The sequence below is a fragment of the Anolis carolinensis genome, chromosome 3 (genome assembly GCF_035594765.1).
Source record: "Anolis carolinensis isolate JA03-04 chromosome 3, rAnoCar3.1.pri, whole genome shotgun sequence".
Taxonomy (NCBI): domain Eukaryota; kingdom Metazoa; phylum Chordata; class Lepidosauria; order Squamata; family Dactyloidae; genus Anolis; species Anolis carolinensis.
The window spans coordinates 79461647-79482364 of NC_085843.1; the positions used below are offsets into that span (position 1 = coordinate 79461647).

A 20718-nucleotide genomic window follows, 5' to 3' on the forward strand; every position below is an offset into this window, starting at 1 on the left:
GATTTGGAATCTCCCAGTCTCCCTCTTCCTCTTTTGCATTTAACCATTTGTCCCTTATTCTGGGCCTTTTTCCTCCGACTGCCCATTTTCTTATTCTCCTGTCCCATGTCTTTAGTTGTTTCCTATCTACTGTGTTCGGTAATGTTTGAAATAAATATATCAATTTTGGTATTATAAACATTTTTAGTGCCCTTATTCTGTCCACTCTTGTTAATGTTTTCCCGTCCCAATTCTTAAATTGTTTCTATATTACTTTCCATTTTTGTTTATAATTCCCCTTGACTATACTCTTTGGGTTTTTATATATCCATACTCCTAAGTATTTCAGCTTCTTTAATCCTAATCTTAACCCTGATATTTTCCTAATCTCCAGTTGTTCCCTTGGTGGGGTATTAAGACATAGTATCTCTGACTTTTTGATATTAACAAATAGCCCTAATATATTCTTAAATTCTTAAATTCTTCCAATTTTTTAATAATATTTTTTCCATAATTAACGGTTGACTTGTAATAATCATTGCATCATCAGCAAAGAAATTAAGCCTTATTTCTTCCTTTTGTCCTCCTTCCTCTTCTATTTTGTACCCTGTCCAATTGGTGCTATTCCTGACACTTTCAGCTAGCATTTCTATTACTATTACAAATAAGGTGGGGGATAATGGACAACCTTGTTTTGTACCATTTAAAATTGGTATCTCTCCTGTCCTTCCATTATTCACCCTTATTTTTGCTTTACAGTTGCTGTACAATTGTTGCAATGTTCTGCAAAAGTTTTCTCCCATATTCAACTGTTGGCATAATCTTAACAGATAATTGTGATTGACTTTATCAAATGCTTTATAAACATTCAATTCCCATTTTTTTATTCAAATTTGCATGATTCATTGCAATTACTACATTTTTTATTGGATCCCCATTTTTTCTTCCCTTCACAAATCCATATTGATCCTCTTTGATTATTTTTGGCATTATTGTTTCCAATCTTTTTGCTAAAATTTTTGTAAATATTTTATAATCCTGATTGCATAGACTAATGGGTCTGTATGACCCTGGTTGTGTTAAATCTCTTCCCTTCTTGGGTATAGTTATAATTTCTGATACTTTCCATGTTAGGGGGACTTTTTGCTTAGTGTATATTTCATTGAACAATGCTGTTAGGTGTGGTGCCAACTCTTCCATATATGCTTTATAATATTCTGCTGGAAATCCATCTGGCCCTGGTGAGTTGCCTCCCTTTAACCCTTTAATTGCCCTTATTGTTTCCTCTTGCGTTATTGGTTGGTTTAATAACTCTGTCTTCCTCTGCAAATTTTTCTCTGATATTTAAGTTCCCTTGCATTACCTTGCATTCTCTCTTCCTTATATAGATCTTTATAATATTTTGCCATTATCTCATGTATATCCTTGATCGACTTCTCCCCATTAATGTGTTGTTGAAGGCTTTCATGGCTAGGATCACAGCGTTGTTGTGTGTTTTCTAGACTGTATGGCCATGTTCTAGAACATGGCCATACAGCCCGGAAAACACACAACAACCCTCTCCCCACTAAACCTGCTAGCTATGAAACACACACACAAACGAATGGCAAGTTGTGTCTCAATACATCTCTGTTATTCATTTATGAGCAAGTGAGTTTTAAAGTTGTTGAGGCTGTTGTCTAGGTTTATGTGATTTTTTTGTGGGATGTGGGATTCATGTGTGGCCTGAATTGTGTGTGCATTCCTGCCTCTATTGAAACAAACAAATGCACATTGGATCCTGTGGTTTTCATTTAGCTGCCTGAAGCAGATCAACAAATGGTATGTGCCCTCTCTGGTCATATTAATGTCAGTCATACCAAAACCTAAGCACGTGATTTTGGCATTTGGTATAGAAAATCTCATAGGAGTTTCTCTCCCTCTATAACAGTAAAATACTATTACAGTTAGCTCTGAGGTACTGGGATAGTTTGTTGTTACTAGGATGAAGGTTGACAAAAATGCAGTTGTCCAGGTTTTTCCAGAAACAGAGGGATGCCACCCAATGCCCATTGACATCACTGGTTGGCTTGGGGCACATCTTCAATGAGCGTTTAGGTCAGTGTTTGCATGAATCAGCCCCGTAGAGACTAAACTGATATACCAGCTGCACCCCTTCCTAGAATGAGAAGTCTTAAAGGTGGTAGTGCACACACTAGTTACCTCAAGGTTGGATTTTTGCAATGTGCTGTACATTTCATTACCTCTGTACTAAGTTCGGAAACTTCAATTAGTTCAAAATATGGTAGACAGATTGGTTATGGGAACATCTAGAAGTGAGCATATCACCCCAGTGGTTTCCAATGAATTTTCAGGCAAAGTACAAAGTGTTGTTTTTGACCATTACAGTCCTACAGCTGAGCTGTGGCGCATTACAGTCCTTACAGCTGAGCTGTGGCACAGGCGGGAGAGCAAGCCAGCTGCAACCAGCTGCAATGAATCACTCTGACCAGGAGGTCATGAGTTCGAGGCCCGCTCGGAGCCTATGTTTGTCTTGTCTTTGTTCTATGTTAAAAGGCATTGAATGTTTGCCTATATGTGTAATGTGATGCGCCCTGAGTCCTCTTCGGGGTGAGAAGGGTGGAATATAAATGCTATAAATAAATAAATGCATGGTTTTGGTCCAGGTTACCTACAGGATCGCTTTCTCCCTTATAATATGCTCCTTTGGACACTTAGGTCCTCTGGGAGGCAGCTACTCCAGCCTGCTGGAACCCAGTTGGCAACCTTCACCCAGAGAAACTTTTCATTGGCCACCCCATACTGTGGAATGACCAGCCAGAAGAGATCTGACAGCTAAATGAGCTGTTGGAATTTAAAACACAACTGAGGACCTATCTCTTCTTTGGCAGGCTTACCCAGTCAATTTGAACCATCAGCTTTGATTTACATTCTATTCCTGCTGTATTTTGATCTTTTTACTATGTGTTTTTGGTGTATGCATTTTATAGTGGTGTGTTTTGATTTACATATTTTCTTGTATGTATTTTATGTTGATGTGTCTTGGCTATGTTACACTGTGCCTCAAGCCATTAGGAGAGGCTAATAATAATAATAATAATAATAATAATAATAATCACACATCACACAGTCCTAGACATTTGGGAAGTGTTCAACTTGTGATTTTGTGATATGAAATCCAGCATATCTATCTTGTTTGCTGTGTCATAATAAAATAATAATAATAATAATAATTTTATACCCCACCACCATCTCCCCAGAGGGACTCGGGGCGGCTCACAGATATAAAACAAGCATACAGTGGTATCACGTATGATAAAAGCTACCACGTATGATAAAATGTCCCTAAATTTTGATCACATTTACAACAGTTATTTGAAGCATGCTTGTACATCTTAAATAGTATCTGTACTTCATTGGATCAGTGTTTTCCTTCAAATCAGCGTGATATTCCATCTTTTCCTTCTGACTTCTCTTTTGGCAACATTGTTTTTATGGTGAGTCATGTCTTCTCATCTATGTCCAAAGTATGACAGTCTCAGCTTTAACATCTTGCTTTCTGGGTAGAGTCCAGACTTGATTTGTTCTAGAACCCATTTATTTGTCTTTTTGTCTAGTACCACTTTTTTTTCTTTTTAAAAAATTAACTTTATTTTATAAGATTTTAAAGTTACATTAAAAGTCAAAAAAGTGAATCAGAAAAAATAGAGTATAGACACAAAAATGCCAAGAAAAAAAGAAAGAAAACAAAAAGAAAGAAGAAATAAAGAAGACAAAGTAGATGACCTCTGATCTATCCTCACCTGGCCAAAAGAGAGCAACATAAGCTTCACCATCTAGGACTCCCAATGTTGACTCCTTTCTCGAACAAAACACCCCCATCAAATTATTCTTCAAAACTCATAATTGGCAAGCCCTTCTCTTCCTCATGCAAAAACTAAACAAAAGGTTTCTAGTCTTTCCATTTTTTTCCTATGTCCTTTCTTTTAGTAAATAGGTTAATTTGTCCATCTCAGTCAGGTCCCTCATTTTTATCATCCAATTCTGTTATTGGTGGAGTTCTTCCATTTCTGCGCATAGAGCAATCTGTCTGCTGTGATCGTATATGTCCAGCACCACTTTTCAAATGAGATGAACCTCATCCTATTCATTTCATTGTCCAAATTTCACAATAATACATTGAAATTGGAAATAGGATGAAATATCTTCACTTTTGTTTTAAACTATATATTTTACACTTGAAGATCTTGTCTAGTACCTTCATAATTTCACTTCTAGATCATGGCATTTTTCTATCTCTTGATAGCAGTTTCCATTTCACAAACTCAAATGTCTTCAATTGTCCACATAAAATCTATGCAAATCATCTGTGGTTATTTTTAAAATATTCAACTGTAAACTTTATAGGAACTCAGATTAATAGTTTTGTCCAATTGTCTTGCAAAAAACAAAACAAAACAAAAAACAAGCTTGTCATCCACTGTCTTTCGGTTTATTCAGTGAATGAATCAGGTTTCACAGCTATGGTGAAGATTCATAGGTTTATAATTGTACAGTTGACTATATTATCCTATATAAAAGCTTGCCATTTCAGTTTAATATTACAATTTTGGTAAAACGATTGCTTTGGCTGGTGGGGATAGGGGCTCTGCTAAAGTATGCTTAGTTGAAGAGCAAGGAAACGATATGTATTAATGGGGGCTGGAGAAGCTGGGTAAAAATAATAATAATAATTATTATTATTGTATCCTGCCACCATCTCCCCGAAGGGACTCGGGGCAGCTAACATGAGGCCAAGCCCAGAAAAAGACAAAGTGTAAACAAGTTAAAATATGAACAAAACAATAAAATAACAAAGCAGTATGAAATCAAAAACAAATTCAAGCACCATTGTACAAATACATGAAACAAGATAAAAAGTTTAAAAAGTTGAAAAACAGTTACAATTTCACCACCAAAGAGAAGAAGGAATAAAATGGGGGGGGGGGGGAGGGTGGTGTCAAAGCAAAGTGCGTAATAACAAAGTTATTCGATAAAGTGCCTGGACGAGTGTTCCAAAGTGTCCTAGGTGACGTTAGAAGTAGGATTGAGTGGGACAGGGGATAAAGTGCACAATAGCAGCATGGTTGTCAAGGGGTCTGTAGTGTCTTGTTTAATCGAAAGCATGGAGAAAGAACCATGTTTTAAGTTGTTAAATAAAGGCAGGCAGGGTTGGGGCCAGCCTAATCTCCCTGGGAAGGGAGTTCCAGAGCCGAGGGTCCACCACAGAGAAGGCTCTCTCCCTCGTCTCCACCAACTGAACCTGTGATAATGGGAGGAATGAGAGGAGAGCCTCCCAGAAGATTGAAGAGATTGCGTGAGCTCATAGGGGGTCACAAAGGTAGGCGGGTCCCAAACTGTGTAGGGCTTTGTAGGTAATTACCTGCACCTGGAATTGGGACCGGAAGGTGAACAGCAGCCAATTGAGCTACTTGAACAGGGGGGGTTGACGGCTCCCTGTAAGTTGCTCCTGTTAGCAGTTTGGCTGCCAATCGTTGGACTAGTTGTAATTTCCGGGCTGTCTTCAAGGGCAGCCCCATGTAGAATGCATTGCAATAGTCCATTCTGGAGGTAACTAAAGCATGGACCACCATGGCCAAGTCAGACTTCATGAGCTACGATCACAACTGGTGCACAAGTTTTAATTGTGCAAAGGCCCTCCCGGCCACCACTGACACCTGAGCACCAAGTGTCAGCGTTGAGTCCAGGAGGAGCCCCAAACTGCAGACCTGCGCCTGCCCCATCAAGCACAGATTGCCACCCTATGCCCCGATCGGCCGAGCGACTGACCTGGAGGACCTCTGTCTTGTCAGGATTGAGCTTCAGCTTGTTCGCCCTCATCCAGGCCATCACAGCAGCCAGACACTGGCTCAGAATCCAAGGGGCTTCCTTGGATTTCGGTGGAAAGGAGTAGTAGAGTTGGGTGTCATCTGCATAGAGATGGCAGTGAACTCCAAAACTCCGGATGACCTCACTCAGCGGTTTCATGTAGATATTAAAAAGCATGGGGGACAGAATAGAACCTTGTGGGACCCTACAGGTCAAAGGCCAGGGGTCCGAGCAGGTGTCCCCCAGCTTCACCAACTGGGAGCAGCCCTTCAGGAAGGACTGGAGCCACTGCAATGCAGTACCCCCAAGGCCCATCCCGGAGAGCTGACCCAGAAGGATACCATCGTTGATGGTATCAAAAGCCGCTGAGATGTCCAAAAGAACCAGCAGGGTCACACTCCCCCTGTCCAGTTCCCTGCGGAGGTCATCTACCAAGGCGACCAAAGCTGTCTCGGTACTGTGCCCAGGTCTGAAACCAGACTGCGATTGGTTTAGGAAGTCGGTGTCATCTAAGAATCCCTGGAGCTGCGAGGTGGCCACCTGCTCTAGCACCTTGCCCAAAAATGGAAGGTTAGAGATTGGTCTGTAGTTGTTGAAAACAGAAGAATCAAGGGAAGTCTTTTTCAATGTAGGTTTTACTATAGCCTGCTTAAGGCATGTTGGAAATTTCCCTTGGACCAGCGAGGTGTTTATAATGGTCACAAACCAATCAGCTAGCTCACCACTGGCCCGTTTAACTAGCCAGGAAGGGCAAGGGTCCAGAGCGCAGGTGGTTGCCCTCACAGCTCCAAGGATCCCATCCACGTCATCAGGGTGAACAAGCTGGAACAAATTCCACAAAATCTGATAGACAGGTGCCTCGGTTACCTCACCTGGTATTGCACTTAAACTGGTGTCCAAGTCGGAGCGTAGCGAGCAACTTTATCTGCAAAATTGTGCACGAACTCGCTGCACCGAGTTGCTGAGTCCTCAGGGATCCCCTCCACCCCAGGGGGGTGAAGGAGCTCCCCGACCACCCAGAACAACTCTGATGATCTATTAGTTGCAGATGCTATGCAGGCAGTCGTGAAAGCCTTCCTGGCTGCCCGCAAAGCCACGGAGAAGGCCTTAATTGCAGCTCTAGCCCATGCTCGGTTGGAGACGCTGCGAGTTGTCCTCCAGTGGCACTCTAGTCCTCTTCTCGTACGCTTCATCACTGCCAACTCCTCAGAGAACCAAGGAGCTGAAATAACTCTGCGCAACGAAAGAGGACGCTTGGGGGTGATCGTGTCTAACGCCCTGGTCATCTCACTGTTATAGCGACCCACCAGGACGTCGACAGGATCGTCAACCTCCATGACAGGAAGATCCCTAAGAGACCTCAGGAAACCATCCGGATCCATTAGCCTCCTGGGGCGGACCATCTTAATGAGCCCACCACCCCTGCAGAGGTTAGAAGTTACGGTTAGTCTTAAACTGATCAGGTGATGGTCGGACCATGACAATGGAAGAATATTTTGCACTTCCACTCCAACTACTCCACTGTCCGCAATGAAAACTAAGTCAAGTGTGTGTCCAGCCTGATGAGTGGGCCCCGATATTACTTGGAACAGCCCATGGTTGTCATGGCAGCCATGAAATCTTGAGCTGCACCTATTTGGGTGGCCTCTGTATGAATGTTAAAGTCTCCCAACACTACTAAGTGCTGGGAAATGAGCACCACACTCGAGACCACCTCTGCTAGCTTTGACAGAGAGACAGCAAAATCCCAAGTTGTCCCGAGTACCCAACCTCAAGTGGACATACTCGAACCCAGAAGATTGCAGGACAGCACACCTGACCAGGGAGATGGACTGCCGAAAGAATTGTTGCTCTTAGTAAAAAGAAAACAGAAAAATAAACTGCTTGCAAAAACAAAAACCTACAGTGGTATAAGAATACCCTTGAAAGTTCTTGCACATGACAAAATGGGTTCTAATTACAGTGTTCCCTCACTTATCGCGGGGGTTAAGTTCTAGGACCACACGCGATACGTGAAAATCCGCGAAGTAGGGACACTAGGCTTCTCCTTTGGAAGGAAGTAGAAAGAGGGAAGGGGGGAGGAAGGAAGGAAGGGAAGAAGGAAAGAAAGAGGCAGGAGAACATGGCGCCGCCTCCTTCTCCTCCCACTGCCCTTTGGGCTCCTTCTCTGTCTTGCTTCCTGCACCCGACTGAGACCACCGCCAAGGTAAATCATAATTGTTATGATTTGTAATATTTTAGTGTTTATTAAAAAATCGCGAAACAGCGAGTCCGCGAAAAACGAACCACGAAGTAGTGAGGGAACACTATTGCTATTATGTCATCAAGAATACACATAGCTACTTTATATGGTTTTCCTCTCCCCATTGACCTTTGCAACAAACTTTTAATGTACATTTATTGAGAAAAAGTGGCCCAGCAATACCAGATTAAGTTCCATCACTAAACTGGGATTCAAATTTGGGCCTCACTGTTCCAAATCCAGTACCTTGACCATTACTATATTGGTTTGCTCAGATTCGTTGTTATAATTTCTTTTAAAATGGTAACAAAGATAAAATATAGTGCAAATTTGCAAATTAGATTACCATACTTGAAGAAGTATATAGGTTAAGTAGCCCTTTTCCAAAATACTTGGAACCAGGAGTGTTTTGTATTTTGATTACAAGTTATTGTTGGGGGGGGGGGGGCGATTTTGGGATACTTGCATAAACAAGTATATATGCTTTCTGTAGACCAGTGTTGCACAACCTGTGGCCCTCCAGGTGTTTCTGGGCCCTTAGACAAGCTGGCTAGGGCTTCTGGGGGTTGGCGTCTCAAACACTGAAGGACTATAGATTGTGCACCACTGCTGTACACCTTATACACAAAACCTAAAAGTAATTTTATTCACAATATTTTGAATAATTTTATGCATGAAACAAAGTTTGTGTACACTGAACTATCAGAAAACAAAAGTGTCACTCTTTCAGTCAACCATGTGGGCTATGTTGGATTTTGGAGTATTTTAGGTTTTGAAATTCCAGATTAGAAATGCTCCACTTTTACTAACAAGATGGCAGCAAGATATTCTGTTCATTGTTAAGATGAAAATAATAGAATTACATGTTAAGGTATGCAGAAAAGGTTGAGGACTCCAGTCCCTTCTGAACATGTTACCTATTGATAATTTGTGTTTTTATTGCCCTTTTAGGATTTTGAGTCATTTTTCTCTGCAAAAGAAGAAAACATTATTTATTCATTCCTAGGCCTTGCTCCTCCACCAGGATCAACGGTATGAATGTCTATGCTTTGGGATTTCTTGGCCATAATTTCATAATCAATTAGAGACTGAGGTGATGTTTAAAGCAACAAATATTGGCTGGTATGCAGCATTATATGTACAGATTTGTAACCCAGTTATGGACTCACAACTGCTCTTTATTCACTAATCTTACATGGTCATCGATTACTTTAAGAGCTAGCAGCCCTCAGTCTATTTTAAGAGCCAGCTGCTGGCTTGAGTGAAGGAAGTCTGTTCAAATGATGATTGGGGTACAAGGAGGATCACATTTCTGTCTCTCTACCAGTAAGTGAGGCTCCTGTCACAGGTTTTAACCATAACCTTGCTCACTGGTGGGAGGCATGTGGAAACACTGGCCATTTCGTACCCTGATCAAAAGCCAAATGGATCTCATTTGTTTGATCTTGAGGCTTGCTCTTTAGGTGGACTGGAGTGAGAAGCAGTCAGGCCAGAAGGCATTACTTGTTTTCGTCTCCTTAATGAAATAGCTGATCTGGGTTCTGACAATAATTACATAGATTTTTAAAAAACCTGTTCTGATGACTGTTAGACTAATACACTCTCTTAATGACAAAATTATATAGATTTTGCTGTAGAAAATGTCCCTTTTGTTTTTGATTAATATGTTAGAAGATATTGATTTATAAATTCTCCTAAGAGTATATCCTGTGCTACTAATATTGTGAGATTGTTAATACTGACTTCAATAGAACATGTTTTGTATCATAGCAGATGTTAACATTAATTGCTGAATGTGCACAGTAGCAAAACACTAATTTTAGTGGAAAGCACTTCTAAGTAAATAATAAATAAATAAATTTTATCCATTAGCCCTTAGGCCATATCACCAAACCGAACCAAACAACAAAGCTTGACACAAATTAATAAAATCCTTATGTAGTAAATTAAATAAGACACTTAGAATAATACAGTAAATATGATAAAACCGAATATATACATCATATTTCCCAATCCCCCTTACAATTTACCCTGATCAGCCACTTCTAAGTAACTAGAGTTACATCCACTGCTCTAACACATGGAAAACGTACAAGTTTGTCATAATTTTCTACTGAATTAATTAACATTTATTTATTGGGTTTATACCCTGCCTTTATCCTGGGAAGATTTTCAAGGAAAATCTCCAGGGATATGATCCAGCTTTCCATTTAAAAATCTTAATAAGAAATCTTATTAGAGTTAGTGATTTTTCTTTATATCCACCATAAGAAAATGGGAACACAGAAATATGTGTCAGAAACAGAACTTCTCAGAAATAGCCTCATCATCTGATTCATCTAATTAAGAACTTTGCTTCTGAAGGACATTACATTTTAGCATGCAGTTGAGACTTCCTTTCTACTTGCAAGTAATAGTGATATACCAATATCAAGATTATAACCACTGTATGTAGGTTATGGAGGCTTAACAACCACACAGTTGTTTTCTTTCCAAAAGTGCTAACCAAAACCCAATTGCCATTTTTCATTTCTTTTCCAGTCTTAGGATAACAGTGAGAAGATTTATGGAGGAAAGGCTGTCTAGGAAAAGATTTTACCTCCCTTATCTATATATAGTGATGCTAGGCTGAATGTGGTGGAATGGGTCATATGTTTGTTTGTAAATGAAAAAAACAAAGAACTACTTGTCTTCAGCTTAGCATGGAATGCAATTGTTTATTATTATTATTTTATTTCACAAAATACAAAGGTACAGGAATACTATTGAATAATTATACCTCAGTATAATAAAGCATATAATCATACAACCAATATACAAGTTCAATTTGTAGGGCATTGGGCACTGAAGTAGGCCCAGGAGTCCTAATTTCAATATCTAATACATTCTATATAAATAAGGTTTCTAAATGTCAGCTATGTCTCCATCATTTCCTTAAAAGGTGCATATGATAGAGGGAAAATGATGGTAGTGCATATTGGAGCATGGATAGAGATTATTCTCCCATATATTAGCAACAAGTTCCTGTGTTTGGTTCCAGGATGCAACATGAATACCAAAATCTGTGCATCCTCAGGACCCAGTATATTCAGTGGTTTAGTAAAATGATGCCCTCTCCATAAAATGGCAAAATAATTTGCTTTTTCAGATTTGTTTTTGGGGATAAATATTTTCAAACCATGGATAGTTGAATTTGTGAAGGCAGAATCCATGGATACAGAGGGCCACTTGTAGAAGATTAGGAACAAAAGGAAGTAAAACAGGTTGGTATATGTAATATCTTTCAGTAACTGCCTGAGAAATAATTTGACATGTCACCAAGCTGTTGTGCTAAATTAAAGGGAAAATCCTTCCTAGAATTCCACCACCATCCTCTTAATACAAATCTGCAATTTGAAACACAGCTGTTATGTGGGACAGCTGACTGTGCTGAAAGGATAGAGTGACATCTCTGTTGTCCAGATTCCTTATTGCCGCCTATTAATGTGTGGCAGTTGGTACTTCTCCTGTGCCATATTTCATTTATTGACTTTATTTCCATCCCACTTTTCCCCCAATGTGGGACCCAAAACAGTTTGCAATGTAGTTTTCAAAAGTAAACAAACAAACAAACAAAAATACAGTGAATTATTATAACAAATATTCAAACAATTGAATAGGCTGTCCTATTTACAAAGCAGTAATTTTGAGGTATTAAAATATATTTAAAGTATAAATATAAAAATAAAAGTACTGCATCTCCCACCCCCATTTTAAAAAAAGAACAAGCAAAATGTCTTGGGACAACCCTGTGGGAGAAACACACACCACTTTGGCTCCTGCTTCTATGAGAATTTAAAGAACATAAATATCCTCTAGGTCTCATTGCAGAGTTTGGAAATAGTATGGGTATACAGTTCGCCCTCCATAACTATTGGTTTGGCATCCATGGATTCAACTATCCCTGGCTTGAAAATATCCTCCCTCCAAAAAAATAAAGACCCAAAAGCAAATCTGGATTTTGCCATCTTATATAAAGGATGCCATTTTACTACACCTTATATATAATAGGAATTGAGCATCCACACATTTGACATCCACAGGGAGGCCTAGTTTCAGAGGTCTAGACCTATCTATTGTTTTAGTAGACTTCTGTGAAGTTTTAAAAATATATTTTTCTTCTGACATACAGGAGGGGCGAATTATTGAGGAAGAACCAACTGTGCCAAATGGTGATGTTTCAGGAGAAGAGAACAAAACTGCAGAAGTAATATCCATGTCTTATCCTTCTGTGTAATAATCCTCACCTTTAGTCCCTATATATATATATGTGTGTGTGTGTGTGTGTGTGTGTGTGTGTGTTGCTTTGTTGAAGTGAGAAGCAACAGTGCTTTTATAGACCTTGTCTAAGTAAATGAAACATATGTGTTATCGAAGACTTTCATGGCCGGGATCACAGGGTTGTTGTATGTCTTTCGGGCTGTGTGGCCATGTTCCAGAAGTATTCTCTCCTGACGTTTCACCCACATCTATGGCAGACATCCTCAGAGGCATACCTCACAACCTCTGAGGATGCCTGCCATAGATGTGGGTGAAACGTCAGGAGAGAATACTTCTGGAACATGGCCACACAGCCCGAAAGACATACAACAACCCTGTAAATAAAACATAGCTTCTGCTTTGTGTGCCCATGCTATCCTGCTTGCAATAGGAATTATTTGCTGAACATTAGAGAAGAGTTTATACACCACATAGGAGAATATTATACCCACTGACAAATGCCTGTTTTTGGGTGAATGAAAGCCAATATGTTTGAAAAAATTCTATAACAGACTGTAGTTAATAAACAATGTATGGTTATGAGAAACCATATTGGTATCCCACAGAAACACTGTACAACTTTGAATAGCTCCCCAGTCTATCTCAGGCTGTGTATGTGGAGTTAATGATTTTTCCAGCTTGTTCAGTGTACCTCCTCAATGCATATTTTGAGATTGTTGAACATGTTTGAAATTGAATATTATCAATCTAGCACAAAATAGATATCCTGGGAGGTGCCCATTCATAAAAATTGGTTGCTATGATGAGCACGGCTAGTGATAAAACAAATATTTCCCAGAAGAGCAAACTGATGTGCTTGGATGACAAGAAACCTGACCAAAAATATGAAAACAAGCCATAGGTGGGGGTTCATTTCCACGAACATATACCCATCCCTTTGTATTCACAGTCCTCTCTCCTTACCAGTTACCTACAAGCCTTTATTCCTCTTATCCCACATGAAAAATGCACAGGATTTCCACACACTCTCTTTTAAGACTGCCTCCCTCTAAAGTCTGCTGTAAGCTTTTCCCCCTTTTTTGCAGACATTGTTCCTAGATACATAACCATGCACCCACCACACAAGTAAACACATACTAACTTCCCTTCCCTGCCATTTTGGTCATCCTGTTCAACCCCAGATTGTCCCAAAGGTTGTTCCTTCAATAACCCTCAACTCACTCTTCAGCTTGTCCAGTTCATCCCAGTTTTTTTTTACACACTGTTTCAGCCCTCTCCAGGTTGCTCTATAGCTCTCACTGGCAGCTACCTGGTCACTCTGCATTCACTTCTCAAAATGACTGAGAGACTGACAGAAGATGGGCCCCTTTTTCTGTTTCCTCTCTATTGCTGTTAGTGATCATGGAGAGAGAAATGAAGTACCTGATCTGTAGTTATCCATCAACTTCGTTCTCTAAATACAGTCTGCTACCATATTCTTGTCTTCTGGAGAAAAGAATGAAGCAGGCAGGCAGTTGGAAGTCTGGCCTTTTGCTTTACAGCTGCCGTTTGTGTGTGTGTGTGTGTGTGTGTGTGTGTGTGTGTATACACAACAGGAAAAGGGGACCTTGATGGGTGTGGAGAACATAGGTCACTGGGGACCAGGCTGCAAAGAGGGAAGTCCTTCATTCAACTATTATTTTAAATTATTGGCAAACAAACCTGATAAAGGATCTGGCTACAGTGGTTCATGCCTAAGTGTCCTCTCCATTAGATTACCGTGATACGCTCTATGTGGCATTGAAAAACATTCAGAAGCAAAATGCAGCAGCCAGATTGGTGTCAGGTGTGCATTTTAGAAATCATATGACACCTGTCTTGCAATAACTGCACTGGCTTCCGGTTTGCTTTTGAATCAATTCATAGTGCTGGTGTTGACCTACAATGTCTAAATGACTTAGATCCAAGATATCTGAAAGACCACCTCCTTTCATATTAGCCTTCCAGAAATTTGAAATCTTCAGAGGAGCCCCTGTTGCATGTCCCAACATCTATCTGTTTTGGACTCCATTATTGGGGGAAAAGGCAGAAAATACATCAATAAGTTGCCAGTGCTGATTATGATCCTGATTCTGATATACCTTTGGAGTTGGAGTTCAAAACACATGGAGAGCTGAAGTTTGCCTATGCCTGGGCTAGACTCGTTTCTTTTTATCTTGTGACAGGCAGCCAAAACAGTGTAATTCTATATGGTATTAAATTTTTGAAAATGTTGTTTTAAAACCTGATTCTAGGATTGTTTTTAGTCTGTTTTAGGGATTTTATAAATGAGCATTATAATATTTAAAGATATTTTAGTTTTTGTATTGATTTTTTTATTCATTGCCTTGACAGCCTTGTGGGCTGGAAGGTGATACAGAAATAAACAATAAACAAGTGGCTAATTTATTCTGTTGACCAGGCAATCATGAAATGTGCTATATGATTTAAAGAGTGTGTTGTATTTACTTTTATTCCCACTGTTATTCCTCTTCTTCCCTTTTTTGGCTGACTAACGTCACCCATGCAGTTCTTTACTTTGTTGCCAGGAAACTGAAAAGTCTGAGGCTACTGAAGCGAATGAAGTACACACAGAAGACAATGTGGAAGCAGAGGCAGAGTCTGCAGAAAGAGTGACAGAAGAACAAGTAATTTTCTTTATGTCCTCATCTTCTTCATTGTTGTCCTTTTAAACTTTACATAATGGAATCATTTGCATGTGACTCAGAAAACAGGATATTAGCACATAGTACTACTATTCAGGATTTCAGCTGCTTGATTCCTTTCTCCTATATTTTCAGTGCTTATTAACCCCCTAGCCTGTCTGTCATTATGTGTCTGTGAAGCATACTCAGATCTCACTAGGCTATTTTTGAGCAAGAAGCTTCCTTCTCCACTTTAGTTTTTGCTTGTTTTTGCTTAAGGTATGATATACTTATGAAATTTTGGGAGTTCCTTCTTTCTCCCTCTGGACCACTGGTAGTGTCAATTTGGCTGTGTTAGAAAGGATATATAACTTTTAAAAATATTTTAATAAGATACTTTTTCCTCTGTATCAAGTTTTAGTTGATTCCATTTTATCTTGTTTTGTAACATACTTATTTCTCATTAAGCAACATTAAGTGATACTCAGTAGATGTGAAACAGACTTCACAGAGACACAACACAAACCATTATAATCTCTCACTCAATATATGTCCATGGAGGCAGCTGAGGCTGCTGTTGTTTTTTTTTTGAAAAGTATGTGTACATCTTAGCTTACTTTAGAAATTTATAGCATACACAGTAATGCTGTTCTTGTAAGAGATGTTTATACTGTTTTTCACATCTTATCTCAGCTGGGATTTATAGGTGCCAACTACTTTGGTTAGAATGTACTGTATATGTGGCTTTCATAAATTACTTCCTCTGCTGTGGTTTTTGTATCAAACTCAGACTTAGCACATTCTAAATCATCCCAAAGTTGTTTCTAAAAACACCTTGTGAAAACTCATCTGAAAGTTGGCATCCAGCAGACAATTTTGACATTATCTTGCTTATTTAGCACCCACAGCTGTTCCTCTGCTGAGAAACAAACAGCTTTTCCTTGGAATATCATATAATAATCTAGTACCAGCAGCTGACTCTGAGAATTTTCTTTCTCTGTTTTTGCTGCATGCTGAGAGGGAAATGAACACAAAAAGCTGCAGCTGCTCTGTCATGGTAGATATAAAGTAATGTGGAGGTTGCTCTGAATTCCACTGTAAAATGAAAAGCAGTAAAAATGTAATTTCTGGAAGATGCTATGGGTGAATAAAATGAGCTTGCAATATAAACAGAACTCTCCTTAGTGGCTTGCGCCTGCAGGAGCCATAGAATGAATATATGTAGAGCCAGGATGATTATTATGAACATGTTTTCAGAAGAGGCAATCTCTGCATGTTGGAATTGTCCTCAGTTGCACGCGTTATCTTCATCTGTCTTTCACAAATGATCTGAGAAATCTTAGAAATATGGGTAGATGGTATTTAGAGGACATTACTGGACGGTGAAGCAACAGCTCCCCCTGTGGCCGGAGTCGTGAAGCTGGAAAGATGTTAAAAATGCCTCTGTGTCTGTCTAAAACTGAATGTTGTTTGTCTGTTGGCATTGAATGTTGCCATATATGTGTTCATTGTAATCCGCCCTGAGTCCCCTTCGGGGTGAGAAGGGCGGAATATAAATACTGTAAATAAATAAATAAGAAAAATTACTCTGTCTGTTGAGATTTCTTAAATTTCAGCCGTGGACAGGGAGAGTAAAAAATATCTTCAAGGATGTGGTCACTTTATTGTTTTTACAAAGACCACAGAGAGAAGCTAATTTGTTGAAGGCTTTCACGGCCAGAATCACTGGGGTGTTGTGTGGTTGCCGGTCTGTATGGCCATGTTCTAGCAGCATTTTCTCCTGATGTTTCAACTGCATCTGTGGTTGCCATGCAGTCCAGAAACTGTAAAACACCCCAGAAGCTAATTTGTTTGACTTTGTTGCTATTTCTCTGACACCTTTGTTCCAATTGCATTGGCATTTTCTTTGGTGAAGAGACCAGATATAACATGCTTTATATTACAGTATATGCTCAAATTTGGGTGTCATGTGGGAAAATAGGTGGAAAACTCTCGAGCTTCTTTGCAGCTCCTGTTCAATGTACATTTAGATTGGTATTAACATAGTAAGACTTAAAATGAACAATAAGATTTTTCTGTTGAACAGTTTCCTGAGTCATCTTATGAATACTTTTGTCATAAATTGTCATCTGTTTCCCTTTTTCTTTTTATCTCCTTTTAAGAATGGTTTTATTTTTTTATTTTTCAGGAAGAAGGCAAAGAACAAGCAGTGACAGAAGTATAGTAACAAGCTTGAATGCTCTTTCAGCATGCTCTTTTATTTTACCATTCTCTTTTCCTAAGTTTAATATGCAAACCTAATTGTGACTAAAATCTTACAAACAACACTTATGAATTCATCCTGATATTTGTTTTATCCTAACAAAAGAGTTTTCAGATGATGCCCCCCAGACATACATTTGTATAAATGTGTGTGTGCACACCTGCATGTATACCATATTGTCCTGCAACTGGAGGTAGAAAGCCAGGTTCTCAAGCTGGGGTCCCCAGATGTTTTTGGCCTACCACTCCCAGAAATCCCAGCCAGTTTACCAGCTGTTGGGATTTCTGGGAGTTGAAGGCCAAAAACATCTGGGGACCCCAGCTTGAGAACCACTGAGATAGACATAAGGGTTACTTGAGGGTGGTTGAATTAACTAGTTAGCATGGAGATAAATTTTCAGCACCTTGGACAGCACCAAGCAAACAACTTGATCCAGCAAACTTTGTATCCAGTCTGAGTCCTATGATGATCAGCAGAGAGCCCTTTGCTCAGCTCTGAAGCCTAGCACTTTGTCACCTCTCACTTAGTTCTTCCTTGTACAGTAGTGAGCATATCCTGGAGATTATGAAGTACGCCAAGGAAAAGAGAGACAATACATCAGGGAAACATCGTTGGCAAGTTTTAGAACTGGAAAGGAGGAGTGGTTCCATTTCAGAGGGCCATGTCTCAAGGGTTTCCCAGCTGACAGGCTCAGAGTTGGTGCCAGATCCTGGATGAGGTCATTCTATGACTTACCTTGCTAGCCTTTCATAAGCCAGCTGATTTCTCCTTCATGAAGTTGCCACCTGACTCTTTCTCCTTCTTTCTCAGAGTTTGTTTAGACCTCACATATTGGGAAGATTACTTTTTTGGCTACACATCCTAGAATCCCAGCCACTGTTATCTCTGGGGCTTCTTAAGGAAACTTTCCATCTTCTCACATTTTGCAACTAAAAATGAAGTGACTTAATCCTGCTTTAAGAGAAGCAAGATCAGTGAGAGGAGGATGATAACATTTTTTAAAAAACTGATTAAAATGAAAAAAACACTACGATGCCCGCATTAACTCAGTCACTTTTCCAGCTAGAATCACAAATACTATTGGTATAGAATACTGGCCATACTTAGTGTGGGATTCTAGGAGATGTAGTCACAAAAGTAACTTTTCTAGGCAGTGAACAATGTCTCCTAAAAACTCAAGTGAAGTGAATGGTAAAAGTTGGAGAGAACAATATGCCTTTATAAAGAACTTGATTCTTCATGACAAAGCAAAAATTAAGGTGGCTGTTTATGCGCAATATGTAGAATATAGGTTTTAAAAAATCTGAATAGGCAGAATTTTAAGATGCAGGTTTGGCTACTGTTTCCTTTTAGCCATTAAGAAAAATAAGTATTGAACATCTTACTATAAACAATTTTATTTGTAGCCTAGAGTACATTAACACGGCCTTTTAAGTAGAAAGCACTCCAGCACACAGCAGGGAACCCTTTCACACTACACAATCACAGCAGTATAACCAACTGCCATGGCAACCATAGTGGAGTTTGGACTTTATAGAGAGGGATAGTTAGAAACCACAGACAAAGAGCTTTAGAGCCTGACCTAACTAAAAATTCCAAGATTCTTTCAGACAGAACCACAAAGGTTACGGTGGACTCATAAAGCTCTAATGGTGTAGTGTGAATAGCTAACCTTCAGCTTTGTAAATTCACTAGAGAACATACTTGAACAAATCTACCGTACATTCATTTTCAGTCAAACTAATTTTCAAGGAGTAGTTCTTAAGAGGGGTAGTATCTATCTTCTTTGTTGTAGAAACTTGCAACTCTGAGATTATATAAACAATTCTCCCATTAATCCAAATGCCTGAAAACACCCACATTGTGTGTATGTGTGTCTTCAAGTCACCTGTTGACTTATGGTGACCCCATCAGTTTTAGAGCATTTTCTTAGGCAAGGAATACTTGCCAATTTTTCCTCTGAAATATAGTTTACAGCGATTCATATTCATTGATGATCTCCCATCCAAGTACTAACTAGAGGTGACTCTGATTAGCATCTGAGATCAGAAAATATCTGGTGACTTTAAGGTATTTAGGCCTGTGGCATCCCTCCAAAAACATGGCCATGTTCATTTAGATGGTATGGAAGTAAAGCTCATTTGTTTACTAAGATAATTAAAACAAATATATCAGGGTTTGCCTACAGTTAATAACCATTTGTGGTTGACATTTGTGGGTGTGCCATGTGAAAGTGTGTAGCTATGTGCATATGCATAGTGGAACCTCTCCCCTGATTGGATGTCATTTCTCTCAGGAATTGGTACATCAATTAATTTGCACTTCACCTTTTACATACTGTTTATGTCAGATACGTTTGGTCTCCCTTCCAAAAAAAAAAAGAAAGAAAAAAAAAGCAGAAATCAGAACTTGGCCCCTAGTCTATCAAGGGAATTGTCAGTAGTGGAAATGATGTGGTAAAAGAAGTCTGAGCCCCTACCCTGTACGTAGAAAATTTGACTTTAGTGCAGTATTTATTCACAGCCTGCCTTTGCCCATTTTCAATGATTTCCAAAAAAATCTCTTTGGTATTATTTAATTTTTGATAATTTGACTTCAACAGCTTTTGCATTTTTCCGCTTCATTTCTTCTCCAGGCAACAGTCCACCTACTGATTCCTTTGCTAGAAGCAGCATTGGCTACCATTTCCCAGTTTTATAATGGAGTGAAACAGTGTACATGTGCAAACCTTTAAATATGTGAAAAATAGCCAAGAAACATGTGAATGCTTGCCAGCAAAGGGAATAGAAATCAAATTATGGCAGTGACCCTTGCCACCTCTGTATACTCACTTGAGGAGGAAAGTGTCTCCTCAAAAGATGAAAGGAAAGAAAATATTGGATTAAGACCATGTTGGTTCTATCCTGAGTTACAATCCTTGAACACTGTAATGATCTTCAACTGCTCTGGAAATAGATGTTGTGTGTCATGTGAGGGTTAGAAATCGGAATAAACTATTTTTAGCCCTTTGTAAGGGTATGTTTACACTGTCAAATTAATGCAGTTTGACACCACTTTATCATCCATGGCTCATTGCTTTGGATTCATGGGAGCTGTCATCTTACAAAACCTTTAGTCTTTTCTGCCAAACAATTCTGAAGCCTCAGAAAACTACAATTCCCATAATTCATAGCATTGAGTCATGTAGTTAAAGTGATGTCAAACTGTATTAATTCTACAATGTAGATGCACCTTAGATTGGGCCCTGCTTATCTGTTCCCTTATGGAGCTGTGGTTTAACCCCTTGTGCCAGTTGAACTGCTGACCTGAAGGTTGCTGGTTAAAATCCATGAGACGGGGTGAGCTCCTGTCTGTCAGCTCTAGCTTGCGGGGACATGAGAAAAGCCTCCCGGCTAACACATCCTGGCGTCCCCTGGGCAATGTCTCTGTAACAGCCAATTCTC

General features: G+C 39.5%; 1 protein-coding gene across 6 annotated transcripts in view; it reads left to right on the forward strand.

The window, feature by feature from the left end:
* The window catches only part of sh3bgr (SH3 domain binding glutamate rich protein), a 77294-nt gene that overhangs the window by 29536 nt on the left and 27040 nt on the right, over positions 1–20718 (forward strand). For 3 of the 6 annotated variants that reach the window (XM_008107512.3, XM_062975112.1, XM_062975111.1), the window contains 4 exons: positions 9041–9121; positions 12261–12335; positions 14917–15015; positions 17201–17230. In XM_008107512.3, coding sequence (XP_008105719.2) covers positions 9041–9121; positions 12261–12335; positions 14917–15015; positions 17201–17230 — 285 coding nt within the window. The remainder of the gene's footprint in view (positions 1–9040; positions 9122–12260; positions 12336–14916; positions 15016–17200; positions 17231–20718) is intronic. The other 3 variants (XM_062975113.1, XM_062975115.1, XM_062975116.1) reach the window with 3 other exon arrangements.